The sequence below is a fragment of the Hyperolius riggenbachi genome, chromosome 9, assembly GCF_040937935.1.
Source record: "Hyperolius riggenbachi isolate aHypRig1 chromosome 9, aHypRig1.pri, whole genome shotgun sequence".
NCBI lineage: Eukaryota > Metazoa > Chordata > Amphibia > Anura > Hyperoliidae > Hyperolius > Hyperolius riggenbachi.
Window position 1 is genome coordinate 146,036,165 of NC_090654.1, and position 22,600 is coordinate 146,058,764.

The window sequence follows — 22,600 nt, forward strand, 5'->3', positions numbered from 1 at the left end:
GCTGCTCGTCTCATTTATCTTTCTTCTCGATCTTCCTCTGCCGACCCTCTTTGTCAAGCTCTTCACTGGCTGCAAATTAATCAGAGGATTCAATTCAAACTCCTAACCCTAACCTACAAAGCTCTCCACAATCTCTCTCCCCGGTACATATCCTCACTAATCTCCAGATACAAACCCAATCGCAATCTCAGAGCGGCACATGACCTTCTGTTGTCCTCCTCTAGAATCAACTCCTCACATTCACGTTTACAAGACTTCCCACGCGCTTCACCCCTCCTCTGGAATGCCCTCCCACAACACATCCGTCACTCGCCAACCTTTGTTACCTTTAAACGCTCTCTAAAAACACACTTGTTCCGACAAGCATATGCGCTACCTTAGGCCACTTCCCTTTGTACTAAGACCAAATTGCACTCCTAGTAGGTATCCTAAAACACAAAGCCTCTATATATTTGCTGCATACTACCCCTCCTCCTGTCCCCCCCCCCCCCCCATTCCCTTTAGATTGTAAGCTCGCAAGGGTAGGGCTCTCTCCTACTTTTGTGTCTTGGTAACCAATATACATTTTATTCATCATGTTAATTTTATCACTGTCATTACCAATTCTATAATTTGTATTTTGTATCATTCTTTGTATTTTGTCACTAATTATGTATCTTGTATATTGGTGTACACCATTTTCTGTATTATTATGTACCCCATGTTTGTTTCTTACTTTGTACAGCGCCACGGAATATGTTGGCGCTTTATAAATCAATAATAATAATAATACCCTCCCGATTTAGATTCCCATCTCCTTCTTGTGGCAAATGCATACAATCTCTAACAGGTACGCGTGGAAAAGTAAGCCTGCCACACTTAAAAGGGTCATTCTTTACTGCCCTAAACAAGAGAGGGCTGGCGATGCCCATTGTGCAGCGATACTATGGAGCTGCCGTTCTGACCAGAGCTGTGGATTGGTGCAAACATAGAGCACATAAGCAATGGGTAGCACTAGAGGAGGACACGGCAGTATATCCTCCATCGAGTTTATTATGGTCATTACGGAAGCCGAAACCCGAATGGCGGCTCCCACCTTTATGTATGAACACTAATCGCGTTTTTTATAAAGCGAATGAATCACTGCACATTGCACCACAGCCGTCACCCCTCTTACCTCTATCCGATAATCCAGATACAGGTGGAGACAGAAACAACTTTTTAAGCGATAACCACAGAGCAAGAAATTTAAGGTTTCGGGATATGGGTTTTCGGGGATGACGGGTTTTATTACTGGACCTGAGAAGGAAGCCGAACTGTAAAAATATTTTATGGTGGGAATACTTTCAGTATAGACATTACCTTATGACGCAAGGACTCCCACCCATCACAGATCAGACAAAATACAGAATTTGAGTACTTGTGACCGGGGCATGGTCCAATACGGAAAACCTTGGCCAAGAAATATTTTAGACTATCAAATGCAAGCGGCACCTTCATTGCCATTCGTCTATGCCTGGGAAGCTAACCTAGGAGTGACCTTTTCCCCCTCCCAGAAAAATAAGTTGTTTATATATGCACACAAATCATCTAGTGCAAGAGATAAACTATGAAATTCTCACATGTTGGTATTTCACTCCCTCTAAGCTCCACAAAATCTACCCGGATAGGGACAATAAGTGCTGAAGATGTATTAGAGAGACTGGCACATTATTCCACCTTTTGTTGTCCTGCCCACTTCTGAAAGGCTATTGGAAAAGGATAGAACGCATGGTAAAAATCAGTGACAGATAGAGTGGCTCCCTTTGCTCCTCAATGATTGGACTATTAGGATTCATAAAGTCTGTAGTGAGGCACATTCTTAATGCAGCTAAATATTTACTGGTGATACACTGGAGAGATGCAAGGCCCCCCCAAGGTGTGGACGAGCTGGTAAGGGAGTTGGATGATATACAGCTAATGGAGGATTTGATGTATACTGCAAAAGATAGGATGGAAGCCTATGATTAAAACATGGGCATACTGGAACTATTTTAGAAGTACAGATGAGTTCAATGAAGTCCTTAAAGAGACTCTGTAACAAAAATGTCATCCTGTTTTCTACCATCCTACAAGTTCCTAAACCTATTCTAATGTGCTCTGGCTTACTGCAGCACTTTCTACTATCACTGTCTCTGTAATAAATCAATGTATCTTTCCCCTGTCAGACTTGTCGCCCTGTGTCTGGAAGGCTGCCAACTCTTCAGTGTTGATCTGCTATGCACGCCCCCCTCCAGGCCCCTCTACGCACTCCCGTGTGTATGTGTTATTCACATTAGCCAGCTTTTCTCTGCTCTCTTATCTTTTACAAGCTGGATAAATCCTCTGTTGTGAAAGGAGTTACATGCTGAGGAATTACAGACACGGGCAGAGCTGTCTGCAGGAAGAAACAATCAGCCTGTAACTCTTCAGTGGGTGAGAGCTGCAGGGGGAAAGAAACACACAAATGATCTCTTGAGATTCAAAAGGAAAGCTGTATACAGCCTGCTTGAGTATGGATGTATTTTCTATGTGTGGACATACTGTACATCAACCTACTTCCTGTTTTGGTGGACTTTTTAAAACGGTTTTTGACTACTTTTAATGCGATGGGGAGAGGCGAAATTGTGACAGAGGGGAATAGGAGATGTCCCCTAACGCACTGGTATGTTTACTTTTGTGCGATTTTAACAATACAGATTCTCTTAAGGGCATTGACAAATCAGTGAAGAGTAAAATGCTGTATTTAGATCAATCGGGAGAAGCTGAGGACCTAGAATATAAGACTATGATACCTATTCTATGCAATGTCCAACTTTTGGATCCACATCCGGAAATAGGGAAAAGGGGGGATGGATGGGGAGTTTAAGGGGTTGTTTACATATATGTAAGGAAGATATGCATATATCCTGTCAGAGTTATGTTTAAACATAGCCAGCCTAGGGAAGTTTACACACACACACACACAAAAAACGGGAGATTTACCTTCAGAGATTTTTCAGTTTTTGTTTTTTTTTTAAACTTGTTTAGAAACAAGCTAGTGACCTCCGGAACATATTAAAAGATAATGCTGTACAAGAAAACAGCTAACACCATAGAATCCGCTTACCAATTGCGCTGTGGATAACCATACATAGCAGGGAGTCCTGGCAAGGCCTGGAAGGTACAGCGTCCTCTGGCAAAAGTATGAAGGAAATGCTGCTTGAATGGACCAAAGTTCACCACTCCTACCTGATCATGAAGAAGCTGAAACAAAGGCAACATGTTACTTTGAAGTTATAAAGCCCTATAGAAATATATGCATAGAAGTGGTTTTACTTACCCTCATTGCTGTTTCAAATGAGCCAGCCAAGATGTGGTCCACAGGAAGCTGAGAGTTGTTGCACCAAGCCTGAAATACAAAATAACTTTGCCTATTCTAGACTACAGTTGTGCTAAATATGAGAACTGTAAGCAAATAACAGGATCTCAACACATCAGTCCTATTAATGCCTTACCTGACCTGGACTGTTCCCTTTGGTAGGGGGTACAAAGAACCCTTCTTCTCCTGCCCCGGCTGAACCAGAAGGAAGATCCTGTTTAAGGATATCACAGAGTAGTCATTTGCCATATTTAATCTAATCACTGTTAAAGATGTAGTCATTGTGTTTCAATAGCATACCAAGATTTTAAACCATTTCAAAACTCAAACAAGACTTTGAGACAGTTTCTTGGATGGAAAGCCACTGCAAACTGATATATTTGAACAGTCAACCAGGAAACGCTTCTTAAGGTGGCCATAGATCAGGCCACTTTGATTATAATTGAACGAAAATCTGTTCCGCCAACAGCATGCCCAATTGACGATGCAACCAATTTTGGGTTCAAATTAGTTGCATGTATCTATCGGACTTCCTGAAAGATGTAAAGCCTACTTGCTTGATTGAGTGTGTGGCGCTAACTGCTGCGATATCGGGATGAGCGACAAACGTGACCAAACCCCCGGCGCTGTTCCCCTAATGTAAAATCCCCCCCCCCCCCCGTTGCAGTATACGTTTCCTGTCTATCGCTGTTTCCAGACTCCATCCGAGTACATAAGGTAGGCATGTGTGTGACCAGGAGGCTGGTGGTGGTGGTGGGGGGGGGTTTAGACACAGATTACATTAGGTGGGACAGTGCGGGGCAGTGTCACGAGGCTGATTCTCTAGAGATTTCATGCTGAAATTGATCGGAAATCGCTCTGTGGTATATGGGCAACAGATTTCTCTCCAGATTTGATTAGACGGAGATCTGTCCATACATCTTCTGATGTAGACACCTTTAGTTGTAATCTGCAAAGCCCATAAACAAAAAAGGGCAGGGATCTAGACAGCATGCTTGTCTATTGTCAACTCAGCAGGGCAGGGTGGAGGAGGTTGTCGCACAGAAAAAGCTGCAATAGGGATAGGTTGCACAGTGAAGTGGTTTGCAAAGTGGGGAAAGCAAGCAAGTGGCTGCACTGGAGAAAGAAGGGCCACATGGCATGGAATGGTGCAAATTGAGGACTATACTAAAGGGAAAGGGCATGGCTACAAGTGAAAGATTGTCTTTGCTCTAGACTGCTACAATGGAAAAAGGGTTGCACACAAAAATTAGGTTGAACATAGAAGAGGGACATGACTTTCTTCGGCTGTGTAGAAATTTTTTCGCAACTTCTAAAGATTCTCACCAGTTCAGGGGGAAGTTCCAGATCCTCTTCAACATCCCAGCCACCTCCTTCTTCCTGGCCTTTAACAGGAGCTTCATCTCCAAAAGTCTCACCAGCATCTACAAAACCATCTAGAAAGAGCGAGCTTTGAATGAACAAATGTCTTCCTAGTGTTAAGTTGAAAGATAAAATATCAGATATAGTATTTACCTTCATCAAGCTGGAGCTCAGCATCCTCTCCCCAGCCTTCTCCTCCCACCGTTTCCACATCAATGTCTGCAGCCATACCTTTAGCTATGCAATACAGAAAGTTTTTATTTCAGAGGTTCAATTTGAAAAGATACAGTGGTTTGCAAAAGTATTCGGCCCCTTGAAGTTTTCCACATTTATATATTACTGCCACAAACATGAATCAATTTTATTGGAATTCCATGTGAAAGACCAATACAAAGTGGTGTACACGTGAGAAGTGGAACGAAAATCATACATGATTTCAAACATTTTTTACAAATTGACTTGGGGTATTGAGGCTTCCCATTCTGGTAAAAGCAGCAGATTTCTGGCAGCACTACAGGACAATTACTTGACTCAAATGGTAACGGAACCAACTAGGGGGAATGAGTTACTGGATCTGATCATTTCTAATAGACCAGATAATGTATCAAATGTGCAGGTTGAAGAACATTTGGGAAATAGTGATCACAACATGATAACGTTTGATCTGGTGACTGATAGGCCACGGGGCAGCGGGACCACTAAAACTATGAATTTTAGAAAAGCAAAGTTCAATCAAATTAGGCAGGCACTAAGTTTGGTGAACTGGGATAATGTACTACAAGGGGAGGACACTGAAGGGAAATGACAAGCTTTTAAACGTATTCTCAATCAATATTGTAGTATGTATATCCCATATGGAAACAAAATGTCTAGGAATAAAAAAAGGCCTCTATGGATGAATAGAAAGGTTAGAGATAAAATGAAGAGGAAAAATAATGCCTATAAGGTCCTAAAACAGGAGGGGACGAGGCTGCACTCAGCAATTATAAGGAGTGCAATAAAAATTGTAAAAAAGAAATTTGGCTGGCACTAGGGATATCAAATCTAACCCAAAAACATTTTACAAGTACATCAACTCTAAAAAAAGAAAGGTTGACTGTATAGGACTCCTAAAGGATGAGGGTGGGAACGCAATGGTGGATGACCAAGGTAAGGCAGAGTTATTAAATGCTTTCTTTGCTTCTGTCTTCACAAAGGAAACAGCACTGTTGCAAATTACAGAGGCAGAAGAGTCTCAATCTTCAAACTGTAATATTAAATACTTAACGCGGGAAGAAGTAAAGGCAAGACTAAATAAATTAAAAATAGACAAGGCACCTGGCCCGGATGGCATGCATCCTCGGGTCCTAAAGGGAATTAAGTTCAGTTATAGATAAACGCCTTCATCTTATCTTTTGTGACTCTCTTTCAACTGGCTGAGTCCCAGTGGATTGGCGTACAGCCCACGTTTTCCCATTATTTAAGAAGGGCAAAAAATCAGATCCAGGAAATTATAGACCTGTAAGCTTAACATCAGTTGTATGCAAACTATTTGAGGGGTTACTAAGAGATACTATACATGACTTCATAGTAGAAAATAATCTTATTTCTCAGCATCAACATGGGTTTACTAAAGACAGGTCCTGTTTGACTAACATGCTCAGCTTTTATGAGGTAGTGAATGCTAATATGGATATTGGGAATGCTGTAGATGTGATAGACTTGGACTTTGCAAAGGCCTTCGACACTGTTCCCCACAAAAGTCTGGTGCAAAAGTTGGGGATGCAAGGACTGGGGAAGAGTCTGTGTGCTTGGATAGGGAACTGACTAATGGACAGAAAACAAAGAGTTGTGGTCAATGGATCATACTCAAAATGGGAGACTGTTAGCAGTGGGGTACCACAGGGGTCTGTACTGGGTCCAGTGCTCTTCAATTTATTTATTAATGACCTAGTGGATGCAGTAGTGAGCAATGTTGCCATTTTTGCAGATGATACAAAATTGTGCAGAATCATCAACTCTCAGGAAGATAGTGTCATATTGCAACAGGATCTGGATAGGATGGCTATATGGGCACATAAATGGCAGATGAAATTCAATGTTGAAAAATGTAAAGTCATGCATTTTGGTCGTACCAATGGTCTAGCACCATACAAAATAAATGGGAGACAGTTGGGGACATCAAACTTGGAGAAGGACTTAGGAGTACTCATCGACAACAAGTTAAATAATTGTACTCAATGCCAAGCCGCTGCAGCTAAAGCTAACAAAATTTTGGGATGCATTAAAAGGGAAATAAAAACTCGAGATGCGAGCATAATATTGCCCCTGTTTAACTCTCTACTAAGGCCCGGTTCACATTAGCGGCTGCTATCCGGAATCGCCGTGCCGGAGCCGGACCGCATGCGGACCGGACGAAACGGACGCACGGCATAGCAATGAAAGTCTATGCGACCGTTCACATGCGTCCGTTTTGTCCGGACCGGAGCCGGACCGGATCCGGCGTCCGTTCCAACATGCGCTATTTTTTGGTCCGGCTGACGTATCCGGACCGGAGCCGGAATGTTGCATCCGGCCAATGGAAACCAATGAGAACCGGAGAGCGCACAACACACTGGCTATAAAAACCGGATGTTGTACCACACTTCCTATGCTGACTCTATGGTATGGTGGCCATTTTGGATGGGGACCACATGGCACCAGCGTTCACAGAGTGGAGCAGCAGTAACTTCATGCTGGAGCTCTTTGGCAGCAATATGGAGCAGGATCTGTCTGATAGCGAGGGGGTGAGGCCCTACACATCAGAAGACCTCATCCTACAGGTGCAGCAGGTACCAGCCCTGTGGGACAAGGGGGATGCGGACCACAGCAACATCAAAAAATGCAGAGGCCTGTGGAAAAAAATTGCCAAGCTGTATGTGGAGGACTTTGAGAACTTGAGCAAGAGACAGCAAGGCACAGAGGGTATGTTGACTAGAAGTTTTTTTGGGGGGGCTTGTGGTTTAAGCTTGTGATGTATTCAACTTTTGCTATGGATTTGTGTCACCCACGTGTTGCCCACCCACCCGTGGCCCACCCACCTGTTCCCCACCCACCTGTACCCCACCTGTGATGTATCCCACCCACCTGTGATGTATCACACCCACCTGTACCCCACCTGTGATGTATCCCACCTGTGATGTATCCCACCCACCAGTACCCCACCTGTGATGTATCCCACCCACCTGTACCCCACCTGTGATGTATCCCACCCACCTGTGCTGTATCCCACCCACCTGTGATGTATCCCACCCACCTGTGATGTATCACACCCACCTGTACCCCACCTGTGATGTATCCCACCCACCTGTACCCCACCTGTGATGTATCCCACCCACCTGTGCTGTATCCCACCCACCTGTGATGTATCCCACCCACCTGTGATGTATCCCACCCACCTGTGATGTATCCCACCTGTGATGTATCCCACCCACCAGTACCCCACCTGTGATGTATCCCACCCACCTCTACCCCACCTGTGATGTATCCCACCCACCTCTACCCCACCTGTGATGTATCCCACCCACCTGTACCCCACCTGTGATGTATCCCACCTGTGATGTATCCCACCCACCTGTACCCCACCTGTGCTGTATCCCACCCACCTGTGATGTATCACACCCACCTGTACCCCACCTGTGATGTATCCCACCCACCAGTACCCCACCTGTGATGTATCCCACCCACCTCTACCCCACCTGTGATGTATCCCACCCACCTGTACCCCACCTGTGATGTATCCCACCTGTGATGTATCCCACCTGTGATGTATCCCACCCACCTGTGATGTATCCCACCCACCTGTACCCCACCTGTGATGTATCCCACCCACCTGTACCCCACCTGTGATGTATCCCACCCACCTCTACCCCACCTGTGATGTATCCCACCCACCTCTACCCCACCTGTGATGTATCCCACCCACCTCTACCCCACCTGTGATGTATCCCACCCACCTCTACCCCACCTGTGATGTATCCCACCTGTGATGTATCCCACCCACCTGTACCCCACCTGTGCTGTATCCCACCCACCTGTGCTGTATCCCACCCACCTGTGATGTATCCCACCCACCTGCGATGTACCCCACCTGTGCACATAAAACATACACAATGACCAATTATTATACATCAATTTATTGTAAAAAATTAATACATTTAAAATCACTCAAACTTGAAACTCCAAAATAAACACATTTCAACAAAACATATTAAAAACCAAACATTCACCCTCGTCCAGGTGGTGTGGTAAAATAAAGTCTCAGTTGGTCCCTGTTCCGCAGTGACACTACCCTTGGCCTGGTTGCATACCTCCGCAGGGGCATTAGTGGAAGCACATTCGGGGGTTCCGGAGTCTCTCTTTCCTCCTGCTGCACAAAGTTGTGGAGGATGCATGCTGCCTTCACCACGACAACTGCGTTGCCCGGTTTCAGCAGCATGGGCGTGTGGAACACCCTCCACTTTGACACCAGGATCCCAAATGTGCACTCCACCATTCTCCTTGCACGGCTCAACCGAGCATTGAAGTGTAGCTGGCTGGCATCAAGTCCCCTGTCTGGGTACGGACGCATTACATGGTCGGACAGGGCGAAGGCCTCGTCCCCCACAAACACATAGGGGTAGGCCGGTGCCCTTGTCCCAGGCCAGGGTCTGTCACGGGGGAGACGCAGTCTGCCTTCCTCCATCAGCCGGCAAAGGGTCGTACGCTGGAAAATTCCAGAGTCATTGGAACTACCGTACGACCCCACATCCACGTACACAAACTTGTAGTCCGCATCTGCCACTGCCATTAGAACAATGCTGAAGTATTTTTTATAGTTGAAATAATGGCTGCCACTCCCCACGGGTTTCTGAATCCGGATGTGTTTCCCATCCAGTGCGCCAACACAATTAGGAAACTTGCACTTGGTCCAGAAGCCCTGGGCGATCTCCTCCCATTTTGTGGTGTCCGGCACAGGCATGTATCTGGCCCTCAGTCGCGTCCAAAGGATCCTCGAAGTCCTCACGACGATGCCTGCCACCGTGCTCTTCCCAATACGAAATGTGACATGTAGCGATGTATATGTTTGTCCAGTTGCAATGTACCTACAAGAGAAATAATCGAAATCAATTTTTCATGTCGTTACAGGAGAAAGGTACAAGACAAGGTGGCGCAATATACGGGATGCATATGTGAAATGGCTACGGAAGAAAAAACTTGCCGAACGAAGTGGCAGTGGCGGGGGAAGGCGACAAAAAGACTACCAATTTGCCAAGCAATTGTCTTTCATCAATGCAAGCCTGGAACCTAGACTGTAAGTACCACTACTGTGGGCAGGAACTGAGAGCTCATTTACCATGACTTCGGCCATGTATTGCTATGGCCTCAATTCCCATGGCTAGCGAACTTTTCTCACAAGCTTTATCAAATGTTGGGTAGAAACGGGTGATAAAGTGATTGCTAGTGTTTGCTAGCTCTGTGAATTGACGCCACATGCTGTTTGGCACACCAATAAATATTTTTTTTATCTACAGGACTGAAGACAATTTGGAGCAAGAGGAACCGACCCAGGAGTCACGGTTCAGCAGTGAGGAGAGCTTGGTGGATGATGACGTCGCCGATGTAACCTATTGCCCCGAGGCGAGGAGTAGGAGGAGGGAGTCCTTAATCACAACTCCGTCCTTTGATGATGACTTGGCAGAAGAGAGCTTGGATGTTGAGGTTGCAGGACCGAGTGTGGAAGAAGCTGAACCTCCACAATCGACCGCTATGGAAGCTCCAGGGGAACAAGAACAAAGTGAGGAGCACCGAGAGACTGCAGCACAACCAGCGCGCAGGGCAACCCCGACACAGGCCAGAGGACGGGAAGATGCTGCCACACCACCAGTGAGGACCACCACACCAGTGAGGCGTCGAGGTACCCTCCCCCCAACAAGGAGAGAGACAGAGTCCGAGATGTCCGGGGCTGTCTCCGGACTTCTCGGGATTCTTCAGAGCCACCAAACTCTCATAACCCGGCAGTTGCAAGATGAGGACAGGGGCCATATCATGGAGCAGTACAAGTCCCACATCACTACACTGCAATGTGAGCTCGACGCTGTACATGGGCACTACAGGGACGAGCTTAAAATGATGCATGAGATGCACAGAGGAGAAATCGACCAACTGCGTGCGCAGCATCATCAGTCGGTGGGCCAGCTGCAGAACATGATGCAGCAAATGCATCAACAAAGCAAGGAACTACTGAAATTGCAGGCACACCCGTGTTTTCACACTGTGATGTCTCTAATACCATATCTTGAAAAGGTGCCTTCACAAAACCTGATGGCGTGCCATTCCAATTTGCTGGAGGTGATTAAACAGCACATGGACACGCCATTATTGCAACCACCAATTTTTAGACCCCCACAACCAACAGCGGTGCCCACCTGGCAATCATCACAGATGTACACCGGCTACAGAGGCAGTCAATATGGGCCACCGCTGTCAGGGTCCAGCTCATCCACGACCAGCACCCAAGAGAGTCCAGATTTCCAGGCAGCAACTCCCACCTTTTCTAGTAGTGGTGCCGATACAATTTGAAAAAAAAAAGTCAAATTGTTCCTGGACATGCTCCTCTGAATACCTCCGATCCTCGGAGGAAGGATACCATCACAGGGCTTTTTAACTTTTGGTTTTGCTGGACTTGAACTTTAGGGCCTGGTGTCCCCGAAAGACACTACCTGGGTCACAACCTTGTGCCTGTTGCACTGCACCTGTAGTCCTGCACCTGTGCCTTTGATTCCTCTTGTTCCTTACTTTGTTGATCCTAATCACTTGCACAAGACCCTTGGAGCCATGGGTGAAGGACACCTTCACTGGTCGGTGAGAGGCCTAGCCTTTTCACTGACCTGTGTCCTTCATCCATGGCTCAGAGGGTCCTGTGCCAGTCGTTAGGTTTTAGAAGCACTAATAATTTAGGGCCTGGTGTCCCCGAAAGACACTACCTGGGTCACAACCTTGTGCCTGTTGCACTGCACCTGTAGTCCTGCACCTGTGCCTTTGATTCCTCTTGTTCCTTACTTTGTTGATCCTAATCACTTGCACAAGACCCTTGGAGCCATGGGTGAAGGACACCTTCACTGGTCGGTGAGAGGCCTAGCCTTTTCACTGACCTGTGTCCTTCATCCATGGCTCAGAGGGTCATGTGCCAGTGGTTAGGTTTTAGAAGCACTAATAATTTAGGGCCTGGTGTCCCCGAAAGACACTACCTGGGTCACAACCTTGTGCCTGTTGCACTGCACCTGTAGTCCTGCTCCTCTGCCATCGGTTCCTCTTGCTCCTCACTTTGTTCTTGTTCCTAACCACTTGCACAAGACCCTTGGAGCCATGGATGAAGGACACCTTGACTGGTCGGTGAGAGGCCTAGCCTTTTCACTGACCTGTGTCCTTCATCCATGGCTCAGAGGGTCATGTGCCAGTGGTTAGGTTTTTGAAGCACTTCAATTTTAGGGCCTGGTGTCCCCGAAAGACACTACCTGGGTCACAACCATGTGCCTGTTGCACTGCACCTGTAGTCATGCACCTCTGCCATCGGTTCCTCTTGCTCGTCACTTTGTTCTTGTTCCTAACCACTTGCACAAGACCCTTGGAGCCATGGATGAAGGACACCTTGACTGGTCGGTGAGAGGCCTAGCCTTTTCACTGACCTGTGTCCTTCATCCATGGCTCAGAGGGTCATGTGCCAGTGGTTAGGTTTTTGAAGCACTTCAATTTTAGGGCCTGGTGTCCCCGAAAGACACTACCTGGGTCACAACCTTGTGCCTGTTGCACTGCACCTGTAGTCATGCACCTCTGCCATCGGTTCCTCTTGCTCCTCACTTTGTTCTTGTTCCTAACCACTTGCACAAGACCCTTGGAGCCATGGATGAAGGACACCTTGACTGGTCGGTGAGAGGCCTAGCCTTTTCACTGACCTGTGTCCTTCATCCATGGCTCAGAGGGTCATGTGCCAGTGGTTAGGTTTTTGAAGCACTTCAATTTTAGGGCCTGGTGTCCCCGAAAGACACTACCTGGGTCACAACCTTGTGCCTGTTGCACTGCACCTGTAGTCATGCACCTCTGCCATCGGTTCCTCTTGCTCCTCACTTTGTTCTTGTTCCTAACCACTTGCACAAGACCCTTGGAGCCATGGATGAAGGACACCTTGACTGGTCGGTGAGAGGCCTAGCCTTTTCACTGACCTGTGTCCTTCATCCATGGCTCAGAGGGTCATGTGCCAGTGGTTAGGTTTTTGAAGCACTTCAATTTTAGGGCCTGGTGTCCCCGAAAGACACTTGGGCAGCTATGCCCTACAACTCTTCCAGCACAAAGTTGGTGGTTGGTGTTCCTTAAAACTGACCGGGCTATACCATAGATATGTTATTTTTTTGTCTTCCATGTTGGAAGAATGTTTCCATGTTGGAAAGTGGTTGTTTTTGCAATAAAAAAATTTGTTTTTACATACCTCAGTGTGATGAGTAGTTGTTCTTGTGGTGTGACTGCTCTCCTGAACGTGGTATCCTTCTTCCTAAGGTCATCCTTCACCATCTCCAAAAGGGTATCAAACCTGTCAGGAGATGTAAAGGAAGAAGCTGTAAAGTATGTTGTGGGACAAGGTGTTGGGTGGAGGATGGGGGAGGTGTGTTTACAGAGGTTTGGGAGTGTTGTGGAGGGTGGGGGTGTAGTGTATAGCTAGGTATACAGGGGTGTGGGGGTCAGGGTGGTGTGTTTAGCTAGGTATACAGGGATGAGGTGTTGTGGGGGTGAGGGTGGGGTGTTTAGGAATGGTGGGGGTTGGTGTATTTAGGCCTATATACTTACAGGGGAATAGACATCCGAGTGTAGCTGTAGAACTTCTGTGGGTGTCGTCTGAGGTCCCGGTAGAGGGCCTGGAACTCTCCCTTCCTCTGCCTCCTGGCTAGTAGAGGGTGCACCCACCATCTCCTGCGAGGAGCACGCCTTCTCCCCACATAGTAGTAGGTAAACAACAGGAAGGAGAGAATTCCCAGGTAATAAGCGTAAAAAATGACTGGATCCATGGTCCCAACTGCTGTCTCTGTATCCAAGGATGGTCTCCACACGTCCAGCTGTCTCCAACAATGACCCCAGAGCTTCTGCTGACCTCCCAGAACCCCAGGTATTTATACAGGTTGTTATCTCTTTCAGAATCCGGATCCGGACCGCAACCGTGTTCATACCGCACGGAAACCGTATGCAACCGGACCGGATCCGGACAGGAACCGTACGGTTCAGGTCCGATCCGGCTCCGGTGCGGTCCGGACATCCGGTGCGGTTTTTGCAAAACCGCAAGTGTGAACGGGGCCTTAGGCCACATCTGGAATATGGAATTCAGTTCTGGGCACCACACTACAAAAAAGATATTTCAGTTTTAGAGCAGGTGCAGACGAGCAACAAAATTGATACGTGGGATGGAAGGTCTCACTTACCAAGAAAGGTTAGATAAACTGGGTTTATTTAGTCTAGAGAAAAGACGCCTTAGAGGAGATCTAATTAACATGTATAAATACATCAGAGGGCAATATAATAGCTTGGCGGATGAGCTCTTTGTCCCTAGGCCTTCTCAAAGGACTAGAGGACATGATCTGCGCATGGAGGAAAAACGTTTAAGCCATTTATTTAGGAAAGGGTTCTTTACAGTAAGAGTGATTAAGATGTGGAATGCATTGCCACAGGAAGTCGTTATGGCAAACGCTATACCTGCATTTAAAGGGGGCTTAGATGCTTTCCTTGAGTTGAATGACATCCATGGCTACAATTACTAGGTAAGGCAGAATGATGTTGATCCAGGGATTTTATCTGATTGCCATCTGGAGTCGGGAAGGAATTTTTCCCTTTTGGGGCTAATTGGACCATGCCTTGTAAGGGTTTTTTCGCCTGCCTCTGGATCAACAGGGATATGTGAGGGAGCAGGCTGGAGTTGTACTTTGTACTGGTTGAACTCGATGGACGTATGTCTTTTTTCAACCAAAATAACTATGTACTATGTAAATAAGTAACTGCAAAGTGGGGTATGCGTAATTATTCAGCCCCGAGTCAATATTTTGTAGAACCACCTTTTGCTGCAATTACAGCTGCCAGTCTTTTTTACTGTATGTCTCTACCAGCTTTGCACATCTAGAGACTGAAATCCTTGCCCATTCTTCTTTGCAAAACAGCTCCAGCTCAGTCAGATTAGATTAGATGGACAGGGTTGTGAACAGCAGTTTTCAGATCTTGCCACAGATTCTCGATTGGATTTAGATCTGGACTTTAAATGGGCCATTCTAACACATGGATATGTTGTTTTAAACCATTCCATTGTTGCCCTGGCTTTATGTTTAGGGTCGTTGTCCTGCTGAAAGGTGAACCTCTGCCCCAGTTTCAAGTTTTTTGCAAACTCCAAGAGGTTTTCTTCCAAGATTGCCCTGAATTTGGCACCATCCATCTTCCCATCATCTCTTGACCAGCTTCCCTGTCCCTGCTGAAGAGAAACACCCCCAGAGCATGATGCTGCCACCACCATATTTGACAGTGGGGATGGTGTGTTCAGAGTGTGGTGCAGTGTTAGTTTTCTGCCACACAAGAGTTTTGCATTTTGGCCAAAAAGTTCAATTTTGGTCTCATCTGACCAGAGCACCTTCTTCCACATGGTTGCTGTGTCCCCCACATGGCTTGTGGCAAACTGCACACGGCTTCTTATGCTTTTCTGTTTACAATGGCTTTCTTCTTGCCACTCTTCCATAAAGGCAAACTTTGTGCAGTGCACGACTAATAGTTGTCCTATGGACAGATTCCCCCACCTGAGCTACAGCTTGTCCAGAGTCACCATGGGCCTCTTGACTGCATTTCTGATCAGCGCTCTCCTTATTCGGCCTGTGAGTTTAGGTGGACGGCCTTGTCTTGATAGGTTTACAGTTGCGCCATACTCCCATTTCTGAATGATCGCTTGAACAGTGCTCTGTGGGATGTTCAAGGCTTTGGAAATCTTTTTGCAGCCTAAGCCTGCTTTAAATTTCTCAATAACTTTATTCCTGACCTGTCTGGTGTGTTCTTTGGACTTCATGGTGTTGTTGCTCCCAATATTCTCTTAGACAACCTCTGAGACCGTCACAGAGCAGCTGTATTTGTACTGACATTAGATTACACACAGGTGCACTCTATTTAGTCATTAGCACTCATCAGGCAATGTCTATGGGCAACTGACTGCACTCAGACCAAAGGGAGCTGAATAATTACGCAGACCCCACTTTGCAGTTATTCATTTGTAAAAAATGTTTGGAATCATGTATGATTTTCATTCCACTTGTCTTTGTGTACACCACTTTGTATTGGTCTTTCACATGGAATTCCAATAAAATTGATTCATGTTTGTGGCAGTAATATGACAAAATGTGGAAAACGTTTAGGCTTTGTTGACATTACCAAACGTGGTCTGCCGTGCGTTTCGGAACGCAACGCCCACGAACGCTCGCCATCCGCGTTTGTATGCGTTGCGTGGCTGATCCGCGCGTTTTGGGAAAAAATGTGTGCAGCATGCGTTCCCACACCGCACAGGTCCGGAACGCATGCAGTGTGAACATCAGACAGTGCACTCTATGCACTGTCTGATGTGGTGCATGTCGTCCTCCTGCACGTGTTTCCGGAACGCGGAAGCAAACGCGTGCAGTATGAAAGAGGCCTAAGGGGGCCAAATACTTTTGTAAACCACTGCAAGTCTTCCATAGCTTCCAGAAAGGTTCATCAGATCATAGGTAATATTTCCAATCTCTATAAGAATACTGACCTTTGCTTGATATGGTTCCCTCAAAGAAGCCCTTGGACATGGTAAGCAGTGGCCAGTTGGTATCCAATGGCATTATGGGAGGAGGGGGCAGCAGCAGTTTGGCCTCTGGGTCCACTTCTGGAATCTACAGAATGTCACAAACTAATAAGTTCTTACACCTACAAATTTACTGTTTCCTAATTAGCAAGCTTCCGAACTAGACTGAAGCCACTCCTGCTGAAAATGTCACAATTTGTTGTATGTGCCTGTTGATTATTAATCTTCTCATGTTCTCCAACAAAAAAATTATACAAAAGGTTTGATATGATGGAACACAGACTACAAGCTGTACAAAACATTGCTACGAGCTCCACTTACTATTTCTTTCTCTGGGTCAAATGATTCTCGCAGGCTCTCCTCCTCATCACTTATCCCATGTGTAGCTGCAGTGAGATAAGCCAAAGATTCTGCAAAGGAAAAAAGTTTTAATTTATCACTTTCAGATGAAAATCGAAACATTAGAAGACTGACACACGTGCGCACAAGCACTGTAAGACAATAGGTACAAAGTAAGATATACCCACTTTGCCCACAGTTTTTGAGGATCCTCACTCTCTCATCAATGTCTCCCAGGTAAAGGGCATTCTGGTATTGTCCACTCATGTCCTTTCGGATCTCAGCTGCGGTAAGACAAGACAACAGGCATTTATGTCCATTTTTAAATATTTTTAACCACTTGTGCTCATGCTACAGTACAGTAGTTGCAGAAGAACAAGATTGTTAGTCTGCAGCACATGATGAGCGCAGGACACGTGCTGGCATGCACCTGTGCTCATCATCAGAAGCAACAAGTGAAGGACTAACCGGGATATGACACCCTGGTGTCACACAGGGCCACTTGTTGGCCTGATTGTACATTGTTGGCCTGATACTGCGCATGTATCTACACTCCCCATTATTGTAGGTTTTTGTACGTTGTAGAGGGCTATGGAAGATGTTGGCACTATATAAATAAAAATAATGAAGTTATTGCTGATTAAATAGATACATATCAAAAAACTCAAAACTGCTCTAGTCCACGAGGACATAAAAAAGGTCTAGGTGCGAAATGGTTAACATGAACCGTTAGAATGCCGCAGACATCACAGGTGTTCTGTGTTTTCGCATCCATATGCTGCGGATGTCTAAAAGCATTTTAGTTCAAAACTACTGCTTACAGCGGATGTCTATAGGCATTTTGTGCCCTCACATCCCTGTACCATGGACATGGTAAAAGGCATCAAGTACAACGTTTGGCTTAGTGCTAACTTTCTACTTTAAATATGAAAATAAGTTGATCCATAATTATGCAAATGTTATTGCAAAGCTATGCAGCTTGAAAGTGCACACATTAAATGCTTAATTTGGAAGATTTGATTAGACCATTTCACTATAGATTTTCCTAACTAGCATAATTTTGTATCATAAAAATTAGCATACTTCGCAATCATCTCAAATATATTTTGCACCTCAATAACAAGCCTACTGACTTAAGTGGACTTTGGTATATGTAGATTTAGGCAAGGCATTTAATAAATGCAATACAAACGTAACTGGCACTGTCATGTAATGTAACTTTTTTGGAAAAATAGCAGTCTAAGGGTTAATAAAACTGCATGTAATTTTATCATAAAAGGGACAAAACTATTGAATAAAGCATGTAGCAAGGAAGCACCAGTAGTTATAAGTGTAGTGAGGGCTATACACCATAAGATTGAACAATTTTTAAACAGAGGCTCCAGTTCAGAGTAAAATAATTAAATCTCGTGGGTGGTCGCACATGCGTATTGCGACAGTGATGTTATTGGCGGCGAGTGCCTCACTGGCAAAATACACATGTACACCCAACCACATCAGCCAGCACCACCTTCTAGGTCTAAGGGCCGTCCACCGCCGCCATTCTATTCGCTGCCAAGTCTGTATATGACCCCATATAGGCCCACTCACTGCACACAGCTGACGCGACCTAACTGGAGTATCTCACCCTCTCCATTAGTATATTTATGGCCAAAGAATCAACATGCCACGTGGAGGCGCTCATATCGGTTTGGCTTGAGAGAAGGCAAATAAGACATCCTCTTCTACCGTAATGTTGGCAATATGCCTGGCAATTTTTAACTCTGTGCTTGCTAATGTATTTTATGGCTAGTACTTTGATTCAAACTTCTATTGCATAATAGCCAACGCTAGAAGTCGGCTATGCGCTGCTGATTAGTGTAGACTTAGGCTAATGGTCTCAGTCATCACTGATTATGTATGTTTATGTAATTATTTCATTCCGCAGTTATTTTTCATCTTATGCATCAGAGTAATTTTCACCTCGCATTAATTCGCCAATAACTTTATCACTAAGGCCCGGTTCACATTAGCGGTCGCCGTCCGGAATCGCCGTGCCGGAGCCGGACCGCATGCAGAACGGACGGAACGGACGCACGGCATAGCAATGAAAGCCTATGCGTCCGTTCACATGCGTCCGTTTCGTCCGGACTGGATCCGGACTCCGGCATAAGACCCAACATGCGCTATTTTTTGGTCCAGCTCCTCCGGCAGCCGTATCCGGAGCGGAGCCGGACTGCACCATCCGGCCAATACAAACCAATGAGAATCGGAGAGCGCACAACACACTGGCTAAAAATCCGGATGTTCTACCCCACTTCCTATGCGTATTGAAGCGGCGGTTTTGGATGGGGACACATGGGCAAGCATTTTGGAGTGGAGCAGCAGTGATTTTAAACGTGCTGGAGATGTTGGCAGTATGTCGGAGGTGAGTGCTAAACAGCGGAGGGCCTGATTCCACAGGTCCACCTTCTGCTGACCTCCCAGACCCCAACATTTTTATTCCTTTCCTACTATCTTTTGCCAAACTGATCCGGATCGCATCCTGATGAACACCTGATGCAAACTGACCGGATCCGGATCGGATCCGGATCAGAACCGTACGGTTCCGATCCGGAGAGGATCTGGTCAGGTCATCCGGTCCGTTTGGCAGAGAACCGCAAGTGTGAACGGGGCCTAAATTATCACAATGAATTGATCTACCGTATATCTTGTTTTTTCGCCACCAATTAGGCTTGCTTTGGGTGGTAAATTTTGCTAAGAATTATTTTTTTCTAAATGCATTTTCACAGGGATATTAATATCGGCCACTATAGTTTTAAAATAATACATGCTACCATAATTAAAACCTATGTATTTTATTTGCCCATTTGTCCCGGTTATTACACCATTTAAATTACGTCCCTATTGCAATGTATGGCGCCAATATTTTATTTGGAAATAAAGGTGCGTTTCTTTCAGTTTTGCTTCCATCACTATTTACAAGCTTATAATTTAAAAAATGTTCGTAATATACCCTCTTTACATGCAAATTAAAAAAGTTCGGACCCTTAGGTAACTTTTTTTTTTAATTGTAATTTTTTTTTAATTCATTAAAAATTTTATTTGGGTAATTGTTGGTGTGGGAGGTAAACAGTTACTTTTAAATTTAATAATGTGTGTTTATTTCATAAAAAAATGTATGCAGATGTAGTTTTACTATTTGGCCACAGTCAAAAAATTTTTTTAGTCTTGGAAGCGAACGCTCTCACTTCCAGGAAGCATAAGGAGGACGGGAAACTTTATTTAAACCGAAAGACAGCGGTTTCCCATTCATTGATCTCCGGGCTAACGGGGGACAACACATGCGTGTGTAAACGCGCAGCAGCCACATGGACGTGACAATCACGTCCAGGCGGCATAAATGGTTAAAGTGGAACTGAAAAAAAAGTGTTTCACTTACCTGGGGGTTCTGTCCGCCCCTTGCAGCCTTCCTGTCTCATGCCGGTCCTTCACGTTCCTCCATTTTCCCGCCGCCAGCTATTTTCTTTACTGTCATACCATTGACTAGTAAGTCAACGGCAATTGCGCCTGCCCACCCCGAGCCACATGTATCTAACAGCTAATAGCACAGGACGCTATTGTGGGCAGGAACGCAAAGAAAGATATGCATGGCCCGGGGCACACAGGCGCAGTTGCCACGTCGGCGGTAACAAAACGAGTAGCTGTGGGCGGGGGAACAGTGGATTGTGGAGGACCAGCACGGGACAGGAAGGCTGCAAGGGGCTGGCTGAAGCCCCAGGTAAGTGAAAACTTATTTTTTTCCCTTTCAGTTCTGCTGTAAGTGAATGGTCACTTCCTACATTGGTCTTTTTGCATAACTATAGACATTGATCCCTAAATCACAACAAACAGAGATCCAAAAAGAGGAAGTTTCACAGGAAACAGAAATTATAAATCTCACAGACATAGATCTACCAATGGGGTGCCAAAGTTTATTACACTTTTCTATGACTCAAAATTTTGATATTAGTAAATTGAAAGTGGCTCTCTTCCACAGAATTAGAGGAATGGACATTAAATCTTTTTTCTTGAAAGAAGATCTTGCCCAGCAAAAAGAATCAAGGCGGCAACAGAACAATAAGAAAGGCAAAATAGGACCATTAGGATTCACACCAGGAATGGAGTGGAGTCTAGAGGATTTGGATACATTGAAAATATTAGAAGAACTTCTAGAAGAGGGCCAAGTAACAGACTGAGCAGTGAAAACTGCCAGAAGGAAATTACTTTTCGTCCATGCAAATCCACTAGACCATTCCCAACTACATCAGGATCAGCAATCAATATTTTTCAAACCCAGGTAGAAAATGACCTTAACGCTCTCAAGTACAAGGAAACAAACAAATTATCAAAAGAAATCCTTTAAAGAGTAACTGTCAGGCTGCAGAAGCTAATTTAAACCTCTAGTCTCCTGTGTTAAACAGTTTAGAAGGAAGCCAAAAAGACATTACTGAAGATAAAGATCTATCTTACCTTTGATGTATGCTTATCAGCAATGCTTAGACCTAAGCAAGCCGCATAACATACTGCAAAGCATTCTGGGGCCCTCCCCTCGGCTGCTAAGGAGAAGACGGGATCAAGTTTCAGCAGCTTTTAAAACTCAGTCCAGCCACAGCACAGATAAATCTCCTGGGCAGAGTACACTGCAGGAGTCTATTGTTCCTAGCCACATGGCTCATTAATATTCACTGCAAACTAGTGTTATTCAGAATGAGCTGTTCTGTGATCAGAAGCAGGCAGGACATGACGACACATTTGGCTTCACAAACATGGAACCTGCCATGAGCTGTCAGGAGCATCATTCTCTGCATATACTATATACAAATTCTGTGAAATCCAAACGTGGACAGTGAAATGCATATGTAATGTAAGTACAGCCAATCTTTAGCTACTGATATATGTGTTTATTTTCTCTGAGACCCTATACCTAACAGCTCCTCTTTAAATGATTTAGAGAAAGACCTAATCTTATACTGAAGAAAGCAGATAAAGGGGGGGGGGGGGGGGTCTTTAGTATTAATGACAGCTGAACAATATAACAACGTAGCATTAAAGCGGGATTGACACCATAAAACTAAAAGTTCAACAGAAACTGGTCTGAGTCTGTTGAGTAATAAAGATGCTAATCCTGTATTCCGAATTTTTAAAACTTTTTATGCAGTAATGGTTTGGTGTAATCACAATAATTTTAGATAGTGACCCTTAAAATCGCCATCGCCAAACACTTGCATGCTGGGGGCTCTTTATGATATATTCCTCCTCCCTTATTCCCTCCCCCCTTCTAAATCGGCTTCTTTCTTAGATTGGCTTGCCTGTGGGCCACTGCCAGCCAATCAGGAGCAAGCATTTCAGCATCCCCAGGATGTTTTCTTCTTGCACGCAAGGCTGCTGACGACTAGGGAAAGAGGAGGAGGACCTGAGTCAGTTCTGTGATGTCTGTGTGAACAACGTGTGTGCTCCGTCCCTGCAGGCTAACTCACAGGCACAGTGCTGTGTTCCTATAGGTGTGCGTGGCTGTGTAAGTGTTACATTTAATGCGGGAAAGAGAGAGAGAGGAGAGCACAGGGGAGAGCACCCTGGCTGTGTGGACAGTAGATTCCTGGCATCAGAGCTGACCCAGCCCAGCAGCAGAGAACTGGGAGAAGGTTTTATTAGTTAATGTATGGAAGCAGAGAGGCTCAGCAGCA

The 22,600-nt window shown here is 45.4% G+C and overlaps 1 protein-coding gene across 1 annotated transcript in view; it reads right to left on the reverse strand.

Moving 5' to 3' along the window:
* Positions 1-22,600, reverse strand: part of COPA (COPI coat complex subunit alpha) — a 329,230-nt gene that overhangs the window by 75,205 nt on the left and 231,425 nt on the right. Inside the window, exons 21-28 of the mRNA XM_068253599.1 lie at positions 17,084-17,179; positions 16,878-16,966; positions 16,521-16,644; positions 4,874-4,957; positions 4,685-4,794; positions 3,495-3,572; positions 3,320-3,388; positions 3,107-3,243 (exon numbers count right to left, since the gene is read on the reverse strand). Coding sequence (XP_068109700.1) covers positions 3,107-3,243; positions 3,320-3,388; positions 3,495-3,572; positions 4,685-4,794; positions 4,874-4,957; positions 16,521-16,644; positions 16,878-16,966; positions 17,084-17,179 — 787 coding nt within the window. The remainder of the gene's footprint in view (positions 1-3,106; positions 3,244-3,319; positions 3,389-3,494; positions 3,573-4,684; positions 4,795-4,873; positions 4,958-16,520; positions 16,645-16,877; positions 16,967-17,083; positions 17,180-22,600) is intronic.